The sequence below is a fragment of the Sapajus apella genome, unplaced genomic scaffold (assembly GCF_009761245.1).
Source record: "Sapajus apella isolate SASKATOON/1434 unplaced genomic scaffold, GSC_monkey_1.0 scaffold1, whole genome shotgun sequence".
In the NCBI taxonomy this organism is placed as follows: domain Eukaryota; kingdom Metazoa; phylum Chordata; class Mammalia; order Primates; family Cebidae; genus Sapajus; species Sapajus apella.
This window is the reverse complement of record NW_022436941.1, coordinates 56,100,200-56,123,864: the sequence shown is the minus strand read 5'-3', so window position 1 is coordinate 56,123,864 and position 23,665 is coordinate 56,100,200. Positions and strand designations below refer to the sequence as shown.

The window sequence follows — 23,665 nt, the reverse complement described above, 5'->3', positions numbered from 1 at the left end:
TAGGCAGGGTGAAAGATTTTAACAACAATTTACTGAATACAATAAGGCTTTACAGTGTTCCACTAGATAGTGGAAAACAGTTTGGTACATTACATTAGTGTTTATTTCCAAGTGTTACAGCTAACCTCTCTGCCAGTGTGCCTCATGCCACAAATTTTACTTCTTATCCATATAATTTCATGCATATAAATTAATTAACTCTTTTTACCAGTGTGGCCAGCACTTAAACAAAATGAAGTGTTAACAATTAAATTGGTATTTCTATAGTGAAGTGCTCTGGTTTTTAGAAGCATCTACTCTCTGCATGCAAGTTCAAAATCAATTTGCTGTGCTGGGAGATGCAGCACTGCTTCCTTTTGAGAAAATAAAACCTGTAAAGTGTCAGGTGTAACCTCTTGTCAAACTTGGAATTAAAATATATTCACATCTTAGGGGCGTAACCATGCCATATATGAAAGACTGACCCTCATGAATCGAAAGACTGAAAAATTGTGGAAGGTGATGTTAAGCAACTAAAAACCATGTGGCTTGCAGCAGACCTCATCATATTGTGGCTTCCTCTTGATTGCTTTATGATAAATGGCTTAGGGATGACACCGGTCTGTAATGATATAGTGACACGGAATACAAACACTGTACAGCAATAAGTCTGCTAAGATTTACTGGATCTTAACAGCTGGAGTAAATAAACTGAATTAAATTACCAAAATAAGGAAAAGACCTCTGTTAGGATAATTAATGGTACTAAAGCACATGTTGGTTGCTTTAAAAAATACACCAACATAGAATATGAAAATGTGATTCTTAAAATAGGTTCACTTGCCTGTCCAAATTACTCTAATTCTTAAAATGTAATGGGCTTATTTTATTTACTTGAAAATCACTCCTTTTCAAGGCAACACAAATACATCTAGGAAGAGAAACGGATATAAAGCATGCACTTTAACCTATAGGTAACCTCTTGAAATGAATAAAAAGCTCACAGTTGTCTCTTTGTAGGGACTTTTTCTCCTATTTTTAATTAAGTAGTATTGTTTTAGGTTTGGTAAAGGTTTTTCCTCACTTCAGGATTACATTAAAAAGTGGAGCACACATGCACTTCTAGTTTTCTTCACAGTTGTTTGAACAAAATAATTTCAGGCCATTACGGCAAAGATAGTTTATAAATTGTGATGCCAGAAATATGAGAACAACTACCAAAAATCTAACAAGTGAAATGCCTAGACAAAATTTTCTATTTCATTCAGAATCTAGCTATATCGAAATGGGGCCACTGTAACATCCACACATTAAGTCTTCACCTTTATATCTAATATTGATGTTCCTGGGGGACTCTGAGTCCTTTGATGGATTATCCTTGAGCTGGATAACCACTATTTGTACAATAAGCAGGTTGCTAGCTAAGAATGATCCAAGAATGAATTTATACTAGCAATCTTGGTATTGAAATATTGTCCCCTTGGGAGGAATGACAAATTTACATGTTTCATAAAACCTAAAAAAAAAGTTCTTATAGTAAGCAGACAAAGATAAAGTTCTTATGGTAGATGGACAAAGGTAAAGCTTACTTTTCTGTGTCATGTAGCCTAGTCTTTACTGCAGTGTATGAGGTCAGCCAGATTCCAGTTTTTACTGAACTTTTGTTACAAAACAGAAATCATAGTTATTATGCCAAACAATGAGACACATCTAAAAGTAACAAGTTTCCCCTGAGAATTCCTTGTGCTTTCTTTGATCACTCAACAAAACACATTACTCTTTCTATATTAATTCTACCCTGTAGCATGTTTTAGAACTTGTTTATTCTACACATAAACACACACTGGTTCTCCCCGAATCATATTGTAGACAATTTTGCAGCAGAAATAAATTTCTATGGTTGTTGAATTTGCAGGTTAGTAACAGGCTACATACAAATATGCCTTTTTGTTTTCTTTAAATAGAATACAGAAAGAGTTAATATGAAACTTACCAGACAGTTCACAGCCAAGAAGTTCCATTCGCAAAGTGCAATGTCTTCGACAAACTTGAGGATAGAGTCTTACATACTGAGCTTTTATGGGGGGTGTAAAAGAGTTAGCATACGGAGTGTTGTTATCAACGTTTCCACGAAACACCTATATAAAAACATAATACAAAGTTTAAAATTATTCATTGCAACAGCTTCTTTACCTATATTTACATATTGACCTTATCTGTACCTTACCGAGAATAATCCTTCAAAGATCAGATTACGTAATTTGGGAGTATGGAGCATTTGAGAGGTACCTCCCCATGAGGAATGAATATAAAACCCATACATAAAATTCTAATTAAAACTGTAAACCACTGTGGCCCATGATATGATCTATATTCTACAATGATGATCTTGTCAATTTTAAGGCCAATCTTTCAGAACCAGGGAAGTGCTGTTCTTTTTTGAGAAATGGACATCTTAAATCCTTCAATTTAATCTGGGACTGTCTGTTCATTTTACCGCTTAGTATTCATACTATTTGAGGCAGAATCTAGTCTTCGCTACTGCTTCCTGATCATCCAGTCTCTCTAACGCTACGATTAGATTTATGATGCTGTAAGGTTTGACTCATCAAGATTATATCTTTATAAACTAGTCCCAAATAATTGGATAATGGACTTAGGATTCCTTATTAAAATTTCCTTATTAAAAACTATGTTTGCCTCTAAAAATCAAGTAATAAAATGCGTCATCGTAAATTCATGAAGACTTATTCTTATTTTATATTTTATGTAAACCAAAAACCTCATTTAAATTCATTTAAGAGGGTAATTTAAAAAATATTTTATATAATTTATTAGAGTCTAGTATAATGTTTGATTTTAAATGGCATGATCTGCAGTCCTGACGTTTTTAAAATTAAATTTTTTTGAGGAAGAACTAACAAAAGAATTGGGAATATCATAGGAATAGAAAAGGAGATACTGAATATTCTAGCCAATATCTCTAAGCTATTTTATTTTGCTAAGTAACAAATCATTTTCCAATATGAAGCATATGAAGGTATATATCTTTTCTATCATTTAGTGCTTTTCTTGCTTTTAAGATAATAGTTTTGATTAATATAATAGTTATTTCATTAAGAAGTGTGTTAATCACAAAAGCAATAAAAATGAAATAAAAATCCATCGTTAAAATAAAGCTTAATTGTCATACAAAAGACTATGTCCATCTGTGTCAAAGTATTTGTAGTACCACCAATTAAAACCTGTGAAAATCTTAAATGTCAGCCACTTTAAATTTAGAAATTGGAGAAATGTCTACTCCCTTCACTGCACTAGCCCAATTAAAAACAAGAAGCAATGGTAATTTAGTTTAATCAACATAAGTCTTCTCCTGAAAACCTTGTCATTGATAATCAATGATTATCAATGACATTTTACTTTTAAATTAAGTAGGTTAAATCACTCTTACCATGTCTTCATTGGTGCCTTTGACTTTGTACATTGCCCAAGTCTTTCCATCATTACTGTAGGCAATTTTGTAGGATTTTATATACTCTGGGCTTCCAATCCTCTTGGCTCCTTGGGTAATCACACCAGTAACTCTCATTTTCCTTTGCAAATTTATCTGAAAAGACAAGCGTAATCAATAATCTTATTGCTTTCAGAATAAGAAAACTGAAAATATGAATTTTGGGAATGGAACATTATTAATGCAGGTTAATAATATAAAAAGCTAATAATTTTCATGTAGTTTTTACTGATAAATATTTAAAATAGGCATATAATAAGTTTAGCTTCAAAATCTCTTTCTATAATGAAATACTATTTTTAAGTAAACAAATATTTGTGAACAGACTATGAAAAGGGCAATTTGCCTCAGAAATACAAGTATAGAAAGCATTTGGTTTCTCATGATATGCAGATATAACTTGATAGACTGAAAAACGGGAATATTCTTTTGTCAAAGTAATCTTAGCGTCATTATTATCAACTTCTATTGTCAATATAACTGTTAATGTGTATAAACTGATTTAAGCTTCTAGAAATTTTCATTTACAATAAAACATGACAAATTCACTGAGGTCTCTGAATACCAGCATTTTAAAAAGTAAAGACAACAATGATGTCAAAATCAAAAACAAACAAATATCTCTTCAGTTTCTGTACCTTTACTCTGCAGTTTGTGGCAATTTTTTTTTAATTAAATAATTGCTTTCCTTTTTTCTTCATTTTATTATATGTAAAAACTGTGATTTTTCTCTCTTATATTTTCTCCCCATTCCAAACCACTTTACAACAGTTTGCTTCAGGAGTAACATACAACAACAACAAATAATATTGTTAATATTCTTCTCATATTTAATAGAGATATCTTTTTGACACTTAACATTTAATAACACTTAAATGCTACAAAGTAGAAAAGTGCCTTATTCATATATGGTAAACATTAAAATGTGTTCTATTCGCTTTAAAATGCCTTTATTATGTCTAGAAAACCTTTTATATGTTCTTGATAAATTGCTATAAATCGCCAAAAATACAAATTGGAAAAATTTAAATATGTCATATCATGATATTAAGTTAATGACTCCAAAATCATTTTCCAAAGAAAACCAGAAAATATTCAGATTCATTCAAGTGATTAGAGTTTTCCTAGGATGAGTCTTTGAGAGTTAGCATTTAGGTACTCTATCACCATTGTTTCTGAGTCTCGTAAAGTCTCATTTTCCATGTTGAAACCTCATAAAGTCCCTCCCTCAACTATTGCCTACAAGGTGATTCTCAGGCTTACTCATATATAAAGAAAATCTGGTTTTGATTAGCAAAATTTTTGTGTTAAAATGCTGGCTCTATGGTCGCTTTTTTCCTTGAACAATGCTAAGTGGATGGACTCAGATATCCAAGCTTGGTTTTCCCATTTCAGTGTTCAGACATCACACAACCATTACAACCACGAATATATTTTAACTCCCATTCCTCTTTGGAGGGTCAAAAAGACAATATCCGTCATAAATGTAAATTTTACTTGCTACTCTTAATATTTATCTACATTTATCTACATTAGTCCTTTAAAGATTGATTTTGAAGTTTTAACTGTGCAACTTGAAATAGGGAATGTCTGAACAACAGTTTATTTCAGTATGCTAGGTAAATTATCACGTTGCTATGGGTCACATTCTTTCAGTATTTTATGCATGACGTTTTCTTTTTCTTTTTCCTTTTTTTTTTTTTTTTTTTTTTAATCTGAGATCTTTGTAGTTTAAACATTCCCAATGCATACAACATACACAGTGGAAACTTTGAATCATGTTTTTTCCCATTTTGGAAGCCAAGTTTCACATTTGATGTTGCTGAACATTCCTTTTTCAATTATCTTTTATCTCATTTCAGTTATCTTGTTTATACCTCTTGTAGGCGGCCAAATTACCTTTGCTAGAGTTTTGGCCCATGAGCTATAGGCACTAATTTTCTAAAGCTTTAATTGTAGATGCATAGCAGTATCAAAAAATAAAAATCTGAGTCTGTATTCTCTAAATCATTATAAATCATGTAAAAATTCTACTTGCTTTAATATTTAGAAGCTCTGCATATATATTTTAGGAAGATGGAATTGCAGTTAGTTATGCATCACCCAATTTGAATTGTGTCTAGTTTAACTTTTAGTAGATATTTGTAATTAAATTTTGGCACTGTTTCCATTAAACACAAAACTAAAATAAAAAAAAAATTATAAGAACACAGGCTCAAGATCACTAGGTTTTAGTAATTACAGGTTTTAAAGTTTTGACTTTACATGTATCTAGGACTATTAAGCTTGGAAAATAAGATATTCAGTATAAAGAAGCCAAGCTGTCACCATCATAGTCATACTCAAATTTAATACCAGTAAACTATGTTGCCATAGAAAATAAACTAAATAAGCCTTGGAGAAAATATATAGTATGATTTTGGAAACACCTCCACTTACGAACATCTGCAAGTAATTCCTTTCCATCCCATTCCAACATTATTTTGTGACCTCTTTGTAAAATAACAATGACTAAAATGTGATCTTAGTTTTATTCTCCCTGTATGAACTATCCCACATACTATGTAAAAGGTCTATTGAGGATTGCAACAGAAATTTCTAAACTATTCTCTATGAGCTTGATGGATACTTGAAAAGGGAATAAAATATTTTTATTTGTGGTATCTGATTTGAGAGAAATTGTTGTCCCACTGGGTGGTAGGTACATTGCATATCCTTAAAAAGCAAAAGTGCATTGTAAGATATTTTGAGCAAATGTTGTCCTCCGACATTAATACAAATAGGAAGAATAATAATGTGAATTTAGAATGCTTAGAACATATGCTAAGGGTATGCAGAAGGGAAGAACAGACTGATGGGGGTTTCAGTCCTGGTTCTGTTACTTCCAACCTACGTAATTTTGAACAATTTTTCTAAGCTTTTTGAAATTTAATTTCCTCTCTTGTAAAGGGGGTTTTAATAAAATATGCGAAGACTATATGATATGTAAGTGTAAATATTAACATCTGCCACCTACAAAGCTCTTAGAACAACTGTATTTTTTTGTTTTAAGTTTTGTTTTTCTAAATGGAAAGAAACACTTCCTTTACATCTTCTGCCTTTAACCACTCAATGCCAGAAAAATCTGGATTTTGAGAAGTGTATTTATAAAAGCCGATAATCATAATGATATGGGAAGGGGACAGGGACATGCTGGGAGGAGAAGGGTGGGGACCCTGGCGACGGCTCCATCCTCAAGCCTGTGCCCACAGATCTAGGTGAGGGCAAGCACTCGTGTTTTCATGCCCAAATGTTGCATTTTCCAAAGCCACCTGGTCCACTATGCCCACATCCTGTGCCTATAAAAGCCCCAGTACCCAAGTGGGCACACACAGGCAACAGGGCATTGAGAGGAACGCACCTGCAGAAGAGCACACAGCTGGCTGGTGGGCATGGAGAGGAGCAGAGGAGCAGAAGAGCACACTGACAGGCACCGGCAGATGCTGGCAGTCCATTGACTGGCAGAACGATGTGGACACCAAGGGGAATTTGGTCAGGGCAGTTAGAGGAGAGTTTTGCCGCTAAGCAGCCCAACTCCAGGGGAAAACCACCCTCCCACTCCATATCCCTTCTGGCTCCCCATCTACCTCACTGAGAGTACTTCTAGCACGCATTAAAACCTTGCACTGATTCTCCAAGACCACGTGTGATCTGATTTTTCCAGTACACCAAGGCAGGAACCCCAGGATAGAGAAAGCCCTCTGTTCTTGTGATAAGGCAAAGGGTCTAATTTAGCTGATTAACACAAACTGCCTACAGATGACAGAACTAAAAGAGCACACAGTAACACGCCCAGTGGGGCTTCGGGAGCTGTAAACATTCACCTCTAGAAGTTGCTCTGGGGTCAGAGCCCACGCTCCCCCACCAGCTGCCCATCTGTCTCCTCCCACTAGGGGGTTTGCACAGTGAGGAACTGAAGAAGAGAGCCACACCCCTGTGAGGGGAACAAGCGAACTTTTCCTGTTTCAATAACAACCATATGAAGATAATTTTGCAAACAACTTCCAAAGCTATATTAGGGCTACTATGGTTAAGTGTGTGTGTGTTTAAATCTAATCATGAGCTTTATTAATGGGGGCAGAATTAATGGGTTCTTGACAAGATAGCAACTAGCACGGGCTACTGGCCCTCTCTCCTGAATCCAGCACTTAAGATGCCCTGGGACAGAACATTGCTGAGCAGGCTTTGAAATTTATCAAACTCTAAAACAAAAACTATGGTAAAGCCTTAGTGTAAGTGGAAATTTGAGATCCCAGTGTATGTTTGTGTGTCTGGGCTTTATCGAGGGGAATTCAAAGGGCTCATAAACATTATCAGGCTTGGGAAGAACTTTCTAGATGTTTTATTTCTTTTTCTCATTCCTATTTTGCTTGTTGAGCTCTTCCTAATCTACCCAGTTTCTGCCCACTACCAGTGAGAAGCAGTGGAAAAATGTGGGCCTGGCTTAGAGGCGAGTCTGTAAACACTAGCAGGCCTGAGTGTTGTACCCTCTGCCCTCCACATCCCAGTTTACGGACTAAGGAGATAAAACAGAGTGATGAGGTCCTGGTAAGAGCAGTGTCTCAGGCAGATGAAGTCTTTTGCAGGAAAAGGGGCTGCAGAGTCCGAACAGATTATAACTCTGTTATGAGGTATCCTCTCTATACCAACTCAATCCACCTATAGTAGCTCAAGCTGGGCCATAGATTTCACCCTTCCTTCTAGGTATATCACTAGCCAAGCTATTAATAACAAATTCTCTATGGAATGTAAACACAATGATCAAAAGGTAAAAAAATATAACAGAACTAACACTAGAATAAAGAGTAATCTAATAAAGAACAGATTCAGATTTTAAAATTCCAAAGAAATCCCTGAAAAGACAAAGGCTTTCTGAGACATAAGACAGGAACAAGTATATAAATAAGAACCAGTAGGAAATATTGGATAATTGGATATAAAAATATAATTGTCTAAATAAAATTCCCAGTGGAGTGGTTTCAATAACAAAGAAGCAAAGAGATATAGCTGAAGAATAAACTAGTAAGCAGCAAGACAGGGTTATAAAACACTTTGCAGAAGGGAAGAGGATAAGATGCCAAGATTGCTCATATTGGGGGATGATGCAACTAACAATTTACTTTGAAAATTCTAGAGAAGTAAGGAATAGTAAAAACTAATTTAAAAGCTCTGCAAGTTTGCTTAATATAAGATCAACATGTAACTATCCTACACCAGCAATTATCAACTGAAACTGTAATCAAAATACTGTGATGCTGGCACACATTGAGACATATAAATAGAACAAAATAGAAAACCAATAAATAGACTCCATATGTAGGAAACTTTTGCATATGAAATAAATGATATTTAAATGAGAGGAGAAAAGACAGACTACTAAATTGGGTTGGGACAATTTGATAAACTTCTCAAATAAATTTAGATCATTGTCTATTACCCCATCCAATAATAAGTTCCAAGTAAACTGCACACTTAAATTTAAAAGAGAAGGAAACCACAAAATAATCCAAGGAATACACGGAATTAAAAATAATCTCAGAGATGAAAATGGTTTTCTATTCATGACATTAGATTTTAAAATTCTATGAATTAAAGTAAAAATTTCTTCATGGTTACAAGCAAAATAAAGTCAAAATACAAATGACAAATAGAGATTAAACTTTTATAAAATATGTCATAGCAAAGGATTGATTAATCAAAGATATTAGAAAACACATATTGACAGGTAAAGCCAACTAACCCAATAGAAAGAAATGGGCAAAGGATTTGTTTCGTAGCCATTAAAATAAATACATGTGGACTTTAAAAGATGCTCAATCCTATTCATAATACAAAGTAAATTAAATCTACACCAAGTCGGCATAATTCACCTATCAAAAACAAAAATAAAAATGTTGGAATACACAGTATTTCGAGAATGTAGAGAAACAGGTATGTTTATACCAATGAGAGTATAAATGACAGTTTTCCTGTGATAGTGTAATGATATAGTATTTATGAAAGACAATTTCGTTATATGAAACATTAACAAACAAACGTTCTCTTTAACGCAGCAATTCTATTTTAAAAAGTATAGGTAAACTGATGTTGGCAAAAGGTTATTCCCTACAGCACTGTACATGATAAAACACAATTTCAACAATTAAAAGTATTTATCAATAGGCATCTAAGTAATTTTATTATGAGAAAAGTACAGAAAAGAAGATATTATTCACTTGTAAAACATAAGAACAAGAATGAAGGAGGAAGGGAAGAAGGGATAGAGGGGTGAGAAATAAATGAAGGGACGGTGGGGGGAGAGAGAGAGACAGGTATCTTAGCATAATGCTGTGGAAAGAGCACTAAGACTTCAGCAACAGGACAGAATGGCAAAACCAAATATCACATAATATCAAGTATTGGTGAAGTATTCTGATGTTGATGATGGGAGTGTAATAGATTAGTCATCTCCATCTATTCATTTTTAGTAAAATTAAGCAACCCTATTTCTGGGTATTTTTCCCTGAAAAACTTTTGCATGCGTGGTCAAGAAGAAATCCATACACATATCTATTGTAATAACATTCATTTTAGCAAAGGAGAGCAGCTTGGCTGGATATCCCCAGAGGAATCAAATACTAAAATATTAAATGTACCTGTGTGTATGTGTGTATGTGAGCTCTCACACAATATATATACTTTCTAAGAATCAGAAATGATTAACTGGATTTTTATATGGCTATCTAAAAACATAAGAATATATGGAAAAGAAACAAGGTAATTGAATACACAGAATACAATGTGTGTAAATGTAAAAACACACCTTATAATATAACAGCATGTATTCCCCAATAACTGACTTCAACATGAAGGTAGAAAGAAAGGTTACACATCAACTACTAGGTTGCGCTTACATAGGGGAAGAGGAACAGGAAGGAAGGAGGAAAGGGAGTAACAATTTCCTTGCTCAGACTGATGATAAAAATGTGCCTTGAAATAGGGAATTTTGTCTTAAACCAGTGCTGGCAGGTGATATCTGAATTGGGGGAAAGTTATTGAATTCTCTCATTTACTAAATGTATGGCCATATTATGCGATAGTACAGTTACCTACAAAAGTGATAGGAGTGTTAAATGCAGAGGTACTAAATCTCTTGGAATTTCTTGGGTGACAGAAACCTTTTGTTCTAATGTGGTGACTCTTGATAGGCTCCTGAATAGCCTTGGGATGGGAGTAGTTGCCCAGGGAACCAATCATGTAATTAGAGGGTTGGAACTTCAGCCCCACCCCTCAACCTCTGGGAAGAGAAGAGGGGCTTAGTGCTGAGTTGACCATTACTGGCCAATGATTTAATCAATCAGGCCTAAATAATGAAACTTCCATAAAACCTTCAAATAACAGGTTTCCGTCAGCTTTCAGGTTGCTGAATTCACAGAGGACCCTGGAGGGTGTCACGTAAGAGAGGGGAAGGAAGTTTCCCCCATCCCTTCCCCAACATCTCACCCTATGCTTCTCATCTGCTTGTTCATCTGCATCCTTTGTAATATCCTTTATAATAAACTAGTAAATGTGTTTCCCCGATTTCTGTGAGGCATCCTAGCAAATTAATTGAACCCAGAGAGGGTGTTGTGGGAACTCCAATTTATAGCCAGTTTGTCAGAAATATAAAATATAAGTGACAGCTTACTATTTGCAATTAGTGTCTGAAGTAGGAGAAAGTCTTGTGGGGCTGAGCCTTTAACCTGTGGAGTGTGCAGTAACGGGGCTAGTGTCAGAAATGAGTAAACTGTAGAGCATCCAGTCAGTGTCCACTGAATAAATGGTTATTAGTGGGGAGAGTCACCTCTTTGTGACCAGAAGTAAAGTGTTAAATGTAAGAGTAGGAATTTTTTTTTACCCCTATCTCAAACAAGTCTGTTTTCAACCGGTCACTCGTACTAGGGCTTTTGCTTGGGAGCTGGCAATACAAATGTGCCTCAGGCAAAAAGAACAGGTAACCATCTGTTTTGGGTGATACCAGAAATAACTTGAGCTTCCCAGCCAGTTCTAAATGGAGTCCCAATGATTTGGATTGCAAATATGTCACTTAAGGGACAAACAAATAAAGAGACAAGCATGATCACCAAAAGTTTCTAGTTAAAAAGCACAGTTAAAAAGTTACAAGGATTTGCAACTCCCTTGTTCTTTCACATTATCTTATTACTATAAAGTATTTTGTCAAACGCATCATTAACACATTCTCTGAAGGCTTGGGTGGTGAGAAGCATCATGAACACACCTAAGGAGAAAGGCTTTGAAGGTGTTTAAGGATAGAAAGAGTAACTCAAATATAACTAGTCCTAGTGGCTACAGTAGAATCTCTCTTAAACCACCTCCATATCAGCAACAACCTGCCCACCAACACTCTTCACTGCCACTGTGAAACATACTCACTGCTCTACACATCAGACACATTAGGCAGCTCTCTGCTCAGCCAGCTCTCTTCTGTTCTTGCAGATGAATTGCACACTAATCAAGGGTTATTTGTGTTTGTTCCCCAATCTGTTTTCAAGTTGTGATTGTTATTCTACTTATGTAATTTAATTAAACATAATCGATAAAATGTGAGTGGAAAAGGTTTTTTTTTTTTTCCTATGAAAACATGAAAAAGCTTCCTGACAAACCTCAAAAAAGCATAGCACTAAAAAGTCTATAATATTGGGATAAGTAATTAATATCTAGGATTCTCTTCTGGAATAATTTCACCAATATGTTTAAACAAAGAAATAAAAACAAGTATCAAGTATGCATTGCTTGATGTAGTTTAAGAAACATGGTATGGAATTTAAATGCTTTTTTATTTCAATTGAGGTTTTTAGTAACTAACCAAACACTAGTTCTGTTGCTCCAGATAAAAGGACCTTTAAACTGCTATCCTCCAGTGTTCTGAATGCTGGTTAGCCTTTGACATGTGTTCAATTAACTTAACTGTCCTCTTTGAATAACCATGAGAAAAAGAACACATATGCATAAACATAAAACTATAATCTCTTTATGATTCTCTGCACCTGAAAAAACTTCCAATTAAAGTGAAACAATTCACTACACAGCATGGAACAGAAGCAATACACCACCAGGGGTGAAATCCGTTAGCATTTCCAGGAGTCTGGGCCAGGTATAACCATTTCCTTTGTATCTCCCCCTGTTTCTGAAGGGCTTCCACGATATTGTACTCATCTCTCCTCTCTTGGTACTGGCTGTTAGAGTTTCTTCACATCCTCCGTCACTCACAGCTATACATTCAGGAGTGAACTGAGCTGTGGCTACATGGTTTTGAAGACTTCAGCTTGTATATTAAGTATGATGAAACGGTAAATACTAAGGTAGTCTCCTATCTCCATCCAAGATGGTAAAGGGTTAGCAGACAAGTGAAAATGGATTGCCAGCTGTGGTCCCTGACTTTTTTTTATCCAGTGTATTATTTGTAGCATGCAAATAACAACAATGCCAACAGAACAGTTTCCAAGTTTTGCTACGATGATACTTGTTACCTTTCCATGTGTGAAAATATTATTGGTAGCGGTAGCAAGTGTCCTGATATTTTAAATGCTGGTTTTGGATCAATTAAACATCAAGACAAAAACAAATACCACAAATAAAAAGTTAAAAGGTACTTCTGGGAAACAGAAACCTGTAATGTTCTTTATTTTAATGCACTGAAGATAAAAGAAGTCTGCAAAACAAACAGGCACGCTATTAAAAAAGGCAGCATGTCTTCCAGGATATTAATTTCTAGCATGGTAGAATGTGAATGAATTTACAAAAAAACAGAAATAAGAGAGCTAAACAGAAGGAGGGGGTGCCTTTGGAACCCCTATGCAGTAGATATTATCAAGGGACAATGTAGCATTCTGCATTCTTTGTGTTCTTCTGGCATTATTGTAATCCAAATCTATACGATCTTACATTTGCATTTCAAAAATAAAATAAAATAAATACATTTTAGGAATTAAATTGCATTATCACATTGAAATATATTGATATATGTTCTGAAAAATAACAAAAAGGAGTTTATTTCATGGTGTTCCTTGATAATTTAAATTTATAATCCAAAAAAATATATGAATTAGCTAAATATTGCTTAGTTGTTTCTGTTATTCAGTTGTTACTATAGACCTAAAGGTAGCTGCTAGGAATGTTTTATACTGAACTAACCAGATTAATGAATGTCAGACATATTAGGAGTAAGTTTTTAATATGTTGCCCAAAATTAGACCCATATTGGCAATATTCCATAATCTCATAACATGTCCCCTGATACAAAAGATTCATTGCAGTCTGCAATGAAGTTTCCCTGGAAGAGGTCATATCTTTTAGTCCTTCCACCTGTCTACACATTTCAAGAGCAGGGATCAATCTGTAACTTGCATTATATTTCCATGGGCATATGGGTACTACACTTAAATATTTAATTATATCAAAAATAAAATTGGAAAGATAAAATAACTTAAACTGTTTTAGCATTCTGAATAATTTTATGAGTGAATAGACTCTGAAATTTCAAGTAAGTGTTTTGCACAGTAAATCAACATTTGGGGCTGGACTTACTGGGTTTGGGACCTCTACTTATTAGGTGTTAGGGATAATGGTGGTGCTATGAGAATGCTGGAAAGATGTGAAGCAAAAGTCTGGAATTGGGAGTCCTGTACTGTCTTTGGGGTGTGTAGAGAGGCTCCTTCTTTCTAGGTGTTGATCAGTACAGTATGACCACTGAGGGCCAAAACTGCCTGTCTTGACCACAGGATGTTTAAAGAAAGAACAATAAGAGTTTTGTTTCTTCTAAAGTTTTGTGATCTTAACAGTAGATGACTCTTGCTAAGAGCAAGATGCTTGTCTTCTGAAAACAGGATTGTAATCCACCTGTCCTCGGGTACTAGCTAACATAAACTTGGGCAAGTTTTTTAACTTTTGTAAGCCAGAATTTCTTCATCCATACAACAGTAGTAAATTCTATCTAACTCACAGGGTTATCTGAGTTTTAAAGGCGTCCCTTAGGTACCCTGCATCCTTAAGCTTTCAGTGGTTGGTTATCATTACCATTCTTGCTCAGAAAAGAGGGAAATTAAGTTTATCATTTATAAATGTAGAAAAAATAGGAGTAACAAATAACTAAATGATTTTTAAATTCACACTAATCAGGTTCCTTTTGACTTAAAAAAATTAACTTTATTTGAAATGCTTTTATACACATGATACACAGTATTTTGTTCTTTATTAACTCTAAAGGATAAATGGGATGATTCCAGTCATCGGTATGGTACAAGTAGGGGAAGAAGATGTGGAATTGTGGTCATCTCTGCTCCCTTGGAAGTAAAGAGCAGAACACACAGAGAAAAACCAAACTCACAGCCTCTTAATAAAGTAGGAATATATTTTACATGTTTTCAAAAAATAAAGTTTCAAACAATTCTATATAGCAATAAATAAATTATTTGAAATTTAGGAGGAAAATATAGAGGATATTTCATCATTTAAAAATAATAATTTTGCTGAACAGATGTTGGCAGTTAGGAAATCTTTTAAAAACTCACATATTCTATATTTTATGAAGTATTTTATTTCTACTTCCTCTAAATAGCATAATATAATCTGATCTAACATATTCTAACCTTGAAGAATAAATTATTTTTAAATGAGACAACATCTTTCTTTAATTTTTTGATTTTTTTACTCTGATCTAAATTTAGAAAACAAATTATTTTTAATGATCAAAAGCTACCTCATTCTCATCACTGACTAGACTCATTCATATAGGAATTGCATCTGTAACACCAGTTTTACAGTTAATTTTATAAAGAGTGAATAGAACAATATATTTGTTTCTGGCATTCATGATTTCCCACAAGGTCATCACAACTTATTTTTCCAGCAGTATCTCTGATAATTATTACATGTGCATTTTGCTTGTAAATAACGGCTAAAAGTATTTAATTCATCAATTTTTTGCATGTCTACAGAGTCCAAACACTACGATAGATGTATGGAAATCTATGAAGACGGGAGAGATCTTTGTACTAGTCACATGTGATCTAGAAAGGAAAAGACACACAAACAACAAATTGAAACACAGAGAAGAACATTATAAATGATAGCGGGACAAACACTTTGCCAGAGTAAAAAATGCATAAGTTTTAATTTAAAGAGGTGAAAACCGCTGAAGTTTTGAAAACAGAAAATGATCTAAGAATGGAGAAAATCTATAGTTTGATTTAAAAAAAAAAGGTGTAATTTGCTTTGCACAATTTTGAATGTCCTGATAACATAATTAAAGTATTTTGTTAGCAGAAATTTTGCATAATTTTAAAAATTATATGAGTCAGGGTTTGGAGTTTATGAATTCTAAATGTAAATATGTGAAACATAAAAACATATGGGTTAAAACGTGCTCCTTTAGCTCAGAGGAGTTTGTTATTACCCTCCTTCTGAAGTCTACCTCTGTCAATTTGTCAATCTCATTCTCCATCCTGTTTTGCACCCTGACTGGAGAAGTGCTGTGATCATTTGGAGAAGAGGCATTCTGGCTTTTGAAATTTTCAGCGTTTCTGTGTCGATTTTTTCTCAACTTCATGGATTTCTCTACCTTTGATCTTTGAGGCTGATGACCTTTGGATGGAGTTTTTGTGTTGGGGGGTCTTTTTTGTTGGTGTTGTGGTTGTTGCCTTCTGTTTGTTAGTTTTTCTTCTGACAGTCAGGCCCTTCTTCTGCAGGTCTGCTGCAGTTTGTTGGAGGTCCACTCCAGACCCCTGTTCACCTGGGTATCACCACTGGAGGGTGCAGAACAGCAAAGACTGCTGCCTGCTTCTTCCTCTGGAAGCTTCATCCCAGAGGGGCACTGGCCTGATGCCAGCCAGAACTCTCCTGTAAGATGTCGAACCCTGTTGCAAGGTCTCTCCCAGTCAGGAGGCATGGGGGTGAGCATGCACTTGAAGAGGCAGTCTGTCCCTTAGCAGAGTTGGTGCACTATGCTGGGAGAATTCTCTTGTCAGGATCAGCTGCCTTCTTCAGAGCCTGCAGGCAGCAAAGACTAAGTCCCCTGAAGCTGTGCCTGCAGCTGCCCCTTCCCCTAGGTGCTCTATCCCAGGGAGATGAGGGTTTTATCTGTAAACCTGTGACTGGGGCTGCTGTATTTCCTTCAGAGATTCCCTGCCCAGTGAGGAGGAAACTAGAGAAGCAATCTGGCCACAGCTGCTTTGCCATGTCATGGTGAATTCCGTCCAGTCCACATTTACCAGTCTTCTTAGCACTTTCAGGGGAAAACTGCCCAATAAAGCCTCAGTAACAGGGGATGTCCCTCCCTTGACCAAGCTCAATCAACCCAGGACGACTTCAAACTGCTGTGCTGGCAGTGAGAATTTCAAGCCAGTGGTTCTTAGCTTGCTGGGCTCCATGGAAGCGGGACCTGCTGAGTAAGACCACTTGGCTCCCTGACTTCAGCCCCCTTTCCAGGTGAGGGGATGGTTCTCTTGTCTCACTGAAGTCCGGGTGCCATTAGGGTACAAAAAATCTCCTGCAGCTAGCTCAGTGCCTGCCAAAGCAGCTGTTCAGTTTTGTGCTTGAAGCCCCTGGCCCTGGTGGTATAGGCTCACAAGGGATGTCCTGATCTGCTGACTACAAAAATCTACCCAGGGTGGGTAGCATGATCCCTCACTGTTTCCCTTGGCTGGGGGAGGCAGGTCATCTGGCTCCTTGCACTTCCTGAGCAACACAATGCCCCACCCTGCTTATGCTTGCTCTCCATGGGTTGCACCCACGGCCTAACCAGTCCCAATGAGATGAACTGGATAGCACAGACGGAAAAGCAGAAATCAACGACCTCCTGTGTTGGTCTCGCTGGGAGCTGCAGACAGTCGCTGTTTCTGTTCCACCATCTTGGCCCCCTCCCAAAAGGGCTTCCTTTTTTACACTTAAGAAACTGTTAAGGCACTATAATATCCTGCCTTGAATCTAGTCATGAACGCGGTATTTTGTGAACTCATATTAGGTATGGGACAGTTTGGTTCCAAGTGATAGAAAACCCAAACTAACAATGTCTTAGAAACAAAAAGGCTTCTCCTTTGTGTAAACGTGTGACTACACAGAAGGGGCTGATAAATCAGGGCCCTAGGTATACTCTGTCTTGTTATCCTGTGTATATACCTGATCTCATGGTCCAGAATGGCAGCCCCTGAGTTCCTGGAAGGATAGAGGCAGGGATGAAGAGGGGAGATGAGGATGTGTGAGTACTCTCTGTTAAAAGAGGTTCCAAGGAGCCACCATGTGACCCTTTTGCTTATATGCCTTTTGCCATTTGAGAGTCACATGGCCACGTCTATTGTTGGGAATGAGAGGTTGGGAAATATATTTAGCTATTAATCTTTTTACTATGAAAACAGATGGAAAGGATGTTGGGTGACAGTTAAAAGTCTTGACTACAACTCTTAATAAATATTTGTTGAATTATTGAGAATGTGCATTTATTAATCATCGGCTTTGTGGCCAATACATGACTAAATATCTTTTGTATAATCTTCGCAACAACTTTAAGAGGACATCTATTTTTGTTGACACTTTATATATAAAGAAGACATACGTTACAGTGGCCCAGTAACTTTGTTCAAGGTGACAGTCAGTGGTCAGTAGAATCCAGGATCACTGATCTTGAACATCCTCTTTCTTCCCCATGTAATATAACTGCTTATGTAAATGCACTTCACTTGCATTAGATTTAAACATCCAGGGAACAGGTAATGTGATTTATTTACCCTCCCTTTATTTATTAATTCACTTAAATTATTTACTGAGCAAGTAAAAAGTGTTCTCTGTCTTGGGGATATGAAAAGGATTATGATAGTATAATTGTTTCACTTTTTAATGAAATGTTAGTCATTAGTCACCAATCATTGAGATGGGTGAGAATACAAAGTGGGCCAATAGATAGTATTTCTGCCTTCATGAAGCTTACCAAATAAACAATATCTTACATAGTCTAATTACTAGCTGTGGCAATGGCTGTGCTTGAAAAAAGACAAGAAGCTGTGAGAACATATATTAGAAGAATGGAATCTAGTCGAGGGGAAGAATAGGGTTAGGGAAAGCTTCCCTGAAAAATTGGCATCTAGACAGCAATTGGCACAGGGGAAATAATAAATATATTGAATGAATGAATAAATTCATTAATTTAAATGAAGTTAGGGGTCTCTTGGGAATATGTTTTTTCTAAGCCTGGAAGAAAAGAATGAAGCACCCTTCAAGAAGTCCCATATGGCTGGAACTCACAGAGTAAATTCTTCTCATTTCCCGGAGCATAATTGTTGAAAATGAAATCAAATAGCTTTTTCTCTCTCAATGACCACAGAATGAAGTAGAAAACTTTCATATCAGATAATTTGAAATGTTTTCTCTACACCAGTAAGCTCCACCTGGGCAGAGAGAAGTTATATATTGCCCAAATAGCTCTGTACAAATAGTAGCTGCTCAATAAATATTCATTCTTCCTCTGTAGATTGGAGACTCAGAAAAACATTCCAAAAAGTATCAGAGAATGCATTGATGTTTCAAAATTTATGTACATCTTTCCAAATCCAGGTTAATGCATGCTCTCAAAAAGAAGCAGCTGAGATGCATTGGCAACATATTTAAATGTTTAGGAGTTTTTGCTTCTTCTTTGTTTTGTTTTGTTCTGTGAGATAATCACATTTTGGTTGAAGAGCTTCTGGAAAGCTGACATTATGTAAAAATACTGGCTTAGGTTGGGCTCCTGCTAAGAAAAGTAAGATAAAAATATTCACACATACTTCTAAAATTCAGTACTTTATCTCTTAACCACACTAATGATAGTAATAAACTAAGGAGACCTGCACTGAACATAGATTTTTTTAAACCTGAGAAATGAAAATATAGCCCATGTATTATGAATTCAGAAAAATGTTTCAAAGTGACTGAAGCATTAAATATATAACAGAAGCAAGAAAATCTGAGAGCTTATTTGCAGAGGGGAAAAGGAAAACTTTATTATTTTTTTCAAGAGCCAAAATCATAACAAAATAAAGCGATCAATACTAAGTACATTAGCATTAGGATGAAATAGCTACTATAATTAAATATATCAGTTCTGGAGAAAACAGCAGGAGCAGCAGCAAAAACATTAAAAACAAATGCATGGAGAAAATGTAACCAACATATGATATAAAAGAGAAATGTTCTGAAAGAGGAATTAAAGGAGAATATATACACTTATTTAGAACCTCAAAGTTCAGTGTATCTATTCTCTAGGGTCCTGCAAAATGCTACTTTTGGTTAAGCTATAGCCTTGGAAACGGTTTTGATGAAAATGGAAATAGGAGAAAATGAAACTTTATTTAGAAGTTCCCAACTGATCTCTACATATCTCTTTCAACTCTAAGTGGATGTCACTTAACATCCCACTCCAGTAGATGGGGCCATGGGACTCATAAATGGCCAATGGCTTAGCAGTAGAAGTGTCACCTGGCAGTGATGTCCACTTAATTCACTTCCACGCTCTATCCAGAGCAGCAAGCAGTCTTCCGACTTAATACTATACACCTTTATCAGGATTTTCTCCAAGTTAATAAAAAAGCAGACCAACTCTTTCTCTTGCGTTTGATAGATATCTTAGTAGTTAACGATGCATCCTAAATCTCTCTTATCATTTCATCTTTTATTTTTATTTCACAACAGCTGCCAAACTAGTTTGGGCCCTCCTTACATCTGCCTCTGGGCAGTTAGCCATAAAAGCCTCCTAGCTGGTATCCTTGCTCATAGGTTCCCCTCTCTCTAAAGCACAATTCAACAATTATTCAATTAAATGTTACTGAAAGCTTCATCAGCACTAGGCACTGTGTTAGGTATTCAGAACACAGACTACTCACATATCATCTTCCTAAACTCCAGTTCTGACAGTGTAAGTACACCTCCATAATCAAGTGCCACCTTAGTCTAAATGTGATGTATTTTCACATTTTGGTGTCTCCTTACCTTTTCAATCTTTTATCCTCCTATTACCCCTCAGATATACAACTCTTCAGTATAACGAGACCTGACTCTCTTGTCTGTTGTTGAGCTTTCTCCATCTCCATTACAACTTCGTTTATTCTGTTCTTTCTGTCTGGAATAACACATCTTAGGTGACGTACATCTCTCTCTAGACTATGAGATCCATCAGGGTAGCGATTTCTACATTTTCTTAGGATAATGAATATCAAAATTCACTGCAGATGTCTGTCCACACGTGGTCCCCTGAGTTCCAACTCTCACACCAATTAAAAAACTTTAAGGTTGGGAGCCATGTTTAAAAAGCTCTTCAGATAATTTTTATGGAAAGTTTGAGAACCACTGCCCAAGGCTAGAGATAAACTAACTGCTTGTTTAGAGAAAATTCAAATTTTACAGGATATAATAGTTATTTAATATAGCCTTAAGAAAATCCGAGGCTGCCCTACACTCATTAGCAGTGTCCACTGTGCCCTCACAAAATAAAAGCGAACTACCAAGATTTTTCAAAGAGAAGATAGTGCAGAGGTTACAAATGCTCTAGGGCTGCCCGCCACACCAGCTGCTAGGGTTTGACTCCCAACTTTTCAACTTACTAAGTTAAGTAAACTTAGACATATTACTTAGCGTTCTGTGCCTAGATTTCCCCATCTGAATAATGGGGATAAGAACAATACTCGCTAGATGGAATTACAGTCAGTACATGGAGAGTGGTGGAAAATGCAGCACATCGTGCTGAAGTGCTAGCTGTTAGATCTTAAAGCTGATACATAATACTATGGACAATGAAACGAATTTCTAACCTAAATACGGCAAATATATAATGTTTTCTACATCTACTACATTCAGTTAGTTTTAAGCAACAACAACAAACTCTCCTAAATAGAAATGGTTTTATATTAATAGCTGCTTCAAAAAAATAAACCTTTCAGAATCAGGCCAGGTGGCTTGTACTGTCACATTTTCAACACAAGGAGGTTTTCAGTGAGGCACCGGAGCAGAACAAATTTTTACAGTGTCTACTGTGGACATAAGGGATTCCTTCAGCCCTATGCAAATAGTAACCCCGCTAGTTCCCAGAAGATAAACATGAAGAGACAATCAAACCTTTAGCTCAGACGCTCACTTACCTCTGCTTCTCTGAGTTTCTCACCATTGGGGACTTGAGAACGGGTTGCCACTAAGCTTTCTATGCTCTTGCAAAAAGCACTGATGCAGTTCTATTAGAATTAATTGTTATATTAGAGGCAATAAGAGACTCTAATTCATAAACAGCACTTTTCCCTAGGCAGGTCGCATAAGCAGTTTTAATACCTTTGGTTGAGATAGTTTCAGATTCACAAGGGGATACTGAAGAGTACATTTACCAATGTGGGAGAAGAGGTAACAATAAGAAACTCTCACAAATGATAGGAACTCAGAGTGTCAACTCCTTTAGTCCTAAGTGCCAGGAATTGGGATACTTAGTCCAGGGGAAAACTAGCTGGTCATGTGAAGAGAGATGAAGAGGGGACCAGATTCAATTTGCCATAAATGTGACTGAGGTAGATTGTAAAATCAGAGGTTCTCAATGTTGGATATTTTCATGATAAAAGCAAGTTGCTATCTTCAATCAATTCAATTCATATTTATTGTGTTAATCACTCTACCATTTCACTCTACCATAGCATAAACTAAAAAAAAAAAAAAAAAAAAGTAATTTTGGAAATATTCATGAAACATGGAAACGAACTGAACTAAAAGCATTTAAAACCTCCAACTTTGTAAATATAATAGTGAAGTTAGGAAAGTTTTCCTCATGGTTAAAATGTATAGCAAGCATAACTGTGTTAAATTAATTCTCTGTAACTCTTTATGTTCTGCATTTTATGAGAAACAGTAATAAAAATAGTTTGTATATCTGACATTTGGCAAGGGTAAATAATACAAAGTTCATAAGCTGTAAAGATACTAGTATTCTAAAGCTTTTTTCTAAAATAAGTTAATCTTGGAGAAATAAGTTTACATGAACAATATTACATCTAAAGTTTCTAAACTCTTATGGTATGATTATAACACATTTATAAAAATGTGCAAGAAGCTAAATCAAACATTCATTTTTTTAACATTTAAGGAAAAAAACAGAGATGGGGTAGGAGATGGCAGAAGTTTCGGCATTTGGTGTACAAGGTTTAACTGGTAGATTTCCTGGCAAACATCTTACAAATATTGCCCAAGCCCATCTAGCCTTGCCTATAGAAGTGGTTTGCAGTGATTATGGAGTAAAGTATGGGTCATTAGGATTTACAGGAAGTATGGTTCCTCTGCTCTCTGGATTGGTAAGGCATTCCCTATATAAATATAAATGCACCACATGTGGTAACCAACGGATCATGTTTAGATAGCACAATTAAAATGTGAATACATAATAGCTGAACATAGAGAGTAAACGGAGTTGCCCGGGCATTCTTAGTATCACACAGTGCAGAATAATTAACATGTGAAAAATACTATCGTTCTCCTATTTTATTTTTGTTCAGTATTCCCTATTCTTTTGTTAGTCAATTATTTACATCTGTTTAATATGGTTTTAATTCAAGGTGCCACGGGAATAGACTTACACAAACTGTGATTCCTACTCTCAAGTTGTTTAATGTAGAGAAGGAAAAGCAAACAGTGACTATAAAGGTATTTTAGTTACTATGATTTTAACATATAGTTGGCTGAGTGGGATAAAAGGCGTGTAGTCACTTCTACCTTTGAAGATAAAAGGCAGGACTTTCAGGAATTACTTTATAGTGAAGGGAATGATGGGGTTGAATCGAAAGAATTCTGGAAGCTAGTCAATAGATGAACCGTGCGGCGTATGTACCAAAGCACAGAGGCAGAATAAGCTGGATTAACTTGAGGAACAGCAAGAAATCCAGTTTAGTGAGGCACTAGGTACTCAAAGTTGGAGAGAAAGCAGAAGAGATTCCAGATGCAGCTTTTTAAAAATATAGAACTGTTTTATGGCTCATCATGTATTCAGAAGAATCTAGAGTTAAGATCAAAACCACAGCCTTTTAGGGAAAAAAGGTAAGCATTACAATATGCACCACTATTACTATAAATGTTGTAAATGACCAAATAATGTGAGACAAAATATAT

At 35.8% G+C, this 23,665-nt stretch overlaps 1 protein-coding gene across 2 annotated transcripts in view; it reads right to left on the bottom strand.

Annotated features, from left to right (window-relative positions):
• The window catches only part of EDIL3 (EGF like repeats and discoidin domains 3), a 439,880-nt gene that overhangs the window by 120,533 nt on the left and 295,682 nt on the right, over positions 1 to 23,665 (bottom strand). For both annotated transcript variants that reach the window (XM_032276660.1, XM_032276661.1), the window contains 2 exons: positions 3,431 to 3,586; positions 1,973 to 2,117 (listed from right to left, as the gene is read on the bottom strand). In XM_032276660.1, coding sequence (XP_032132551.1) covers positions 1,973 to 2,117; positions 3,431 to 3,586 — 301 coding nt within the window. The remainder of the gene's footprint in view (positions 1 to 1,972; positions 2,118 to 3,430; positions 3,587 to 23,665) is intronic.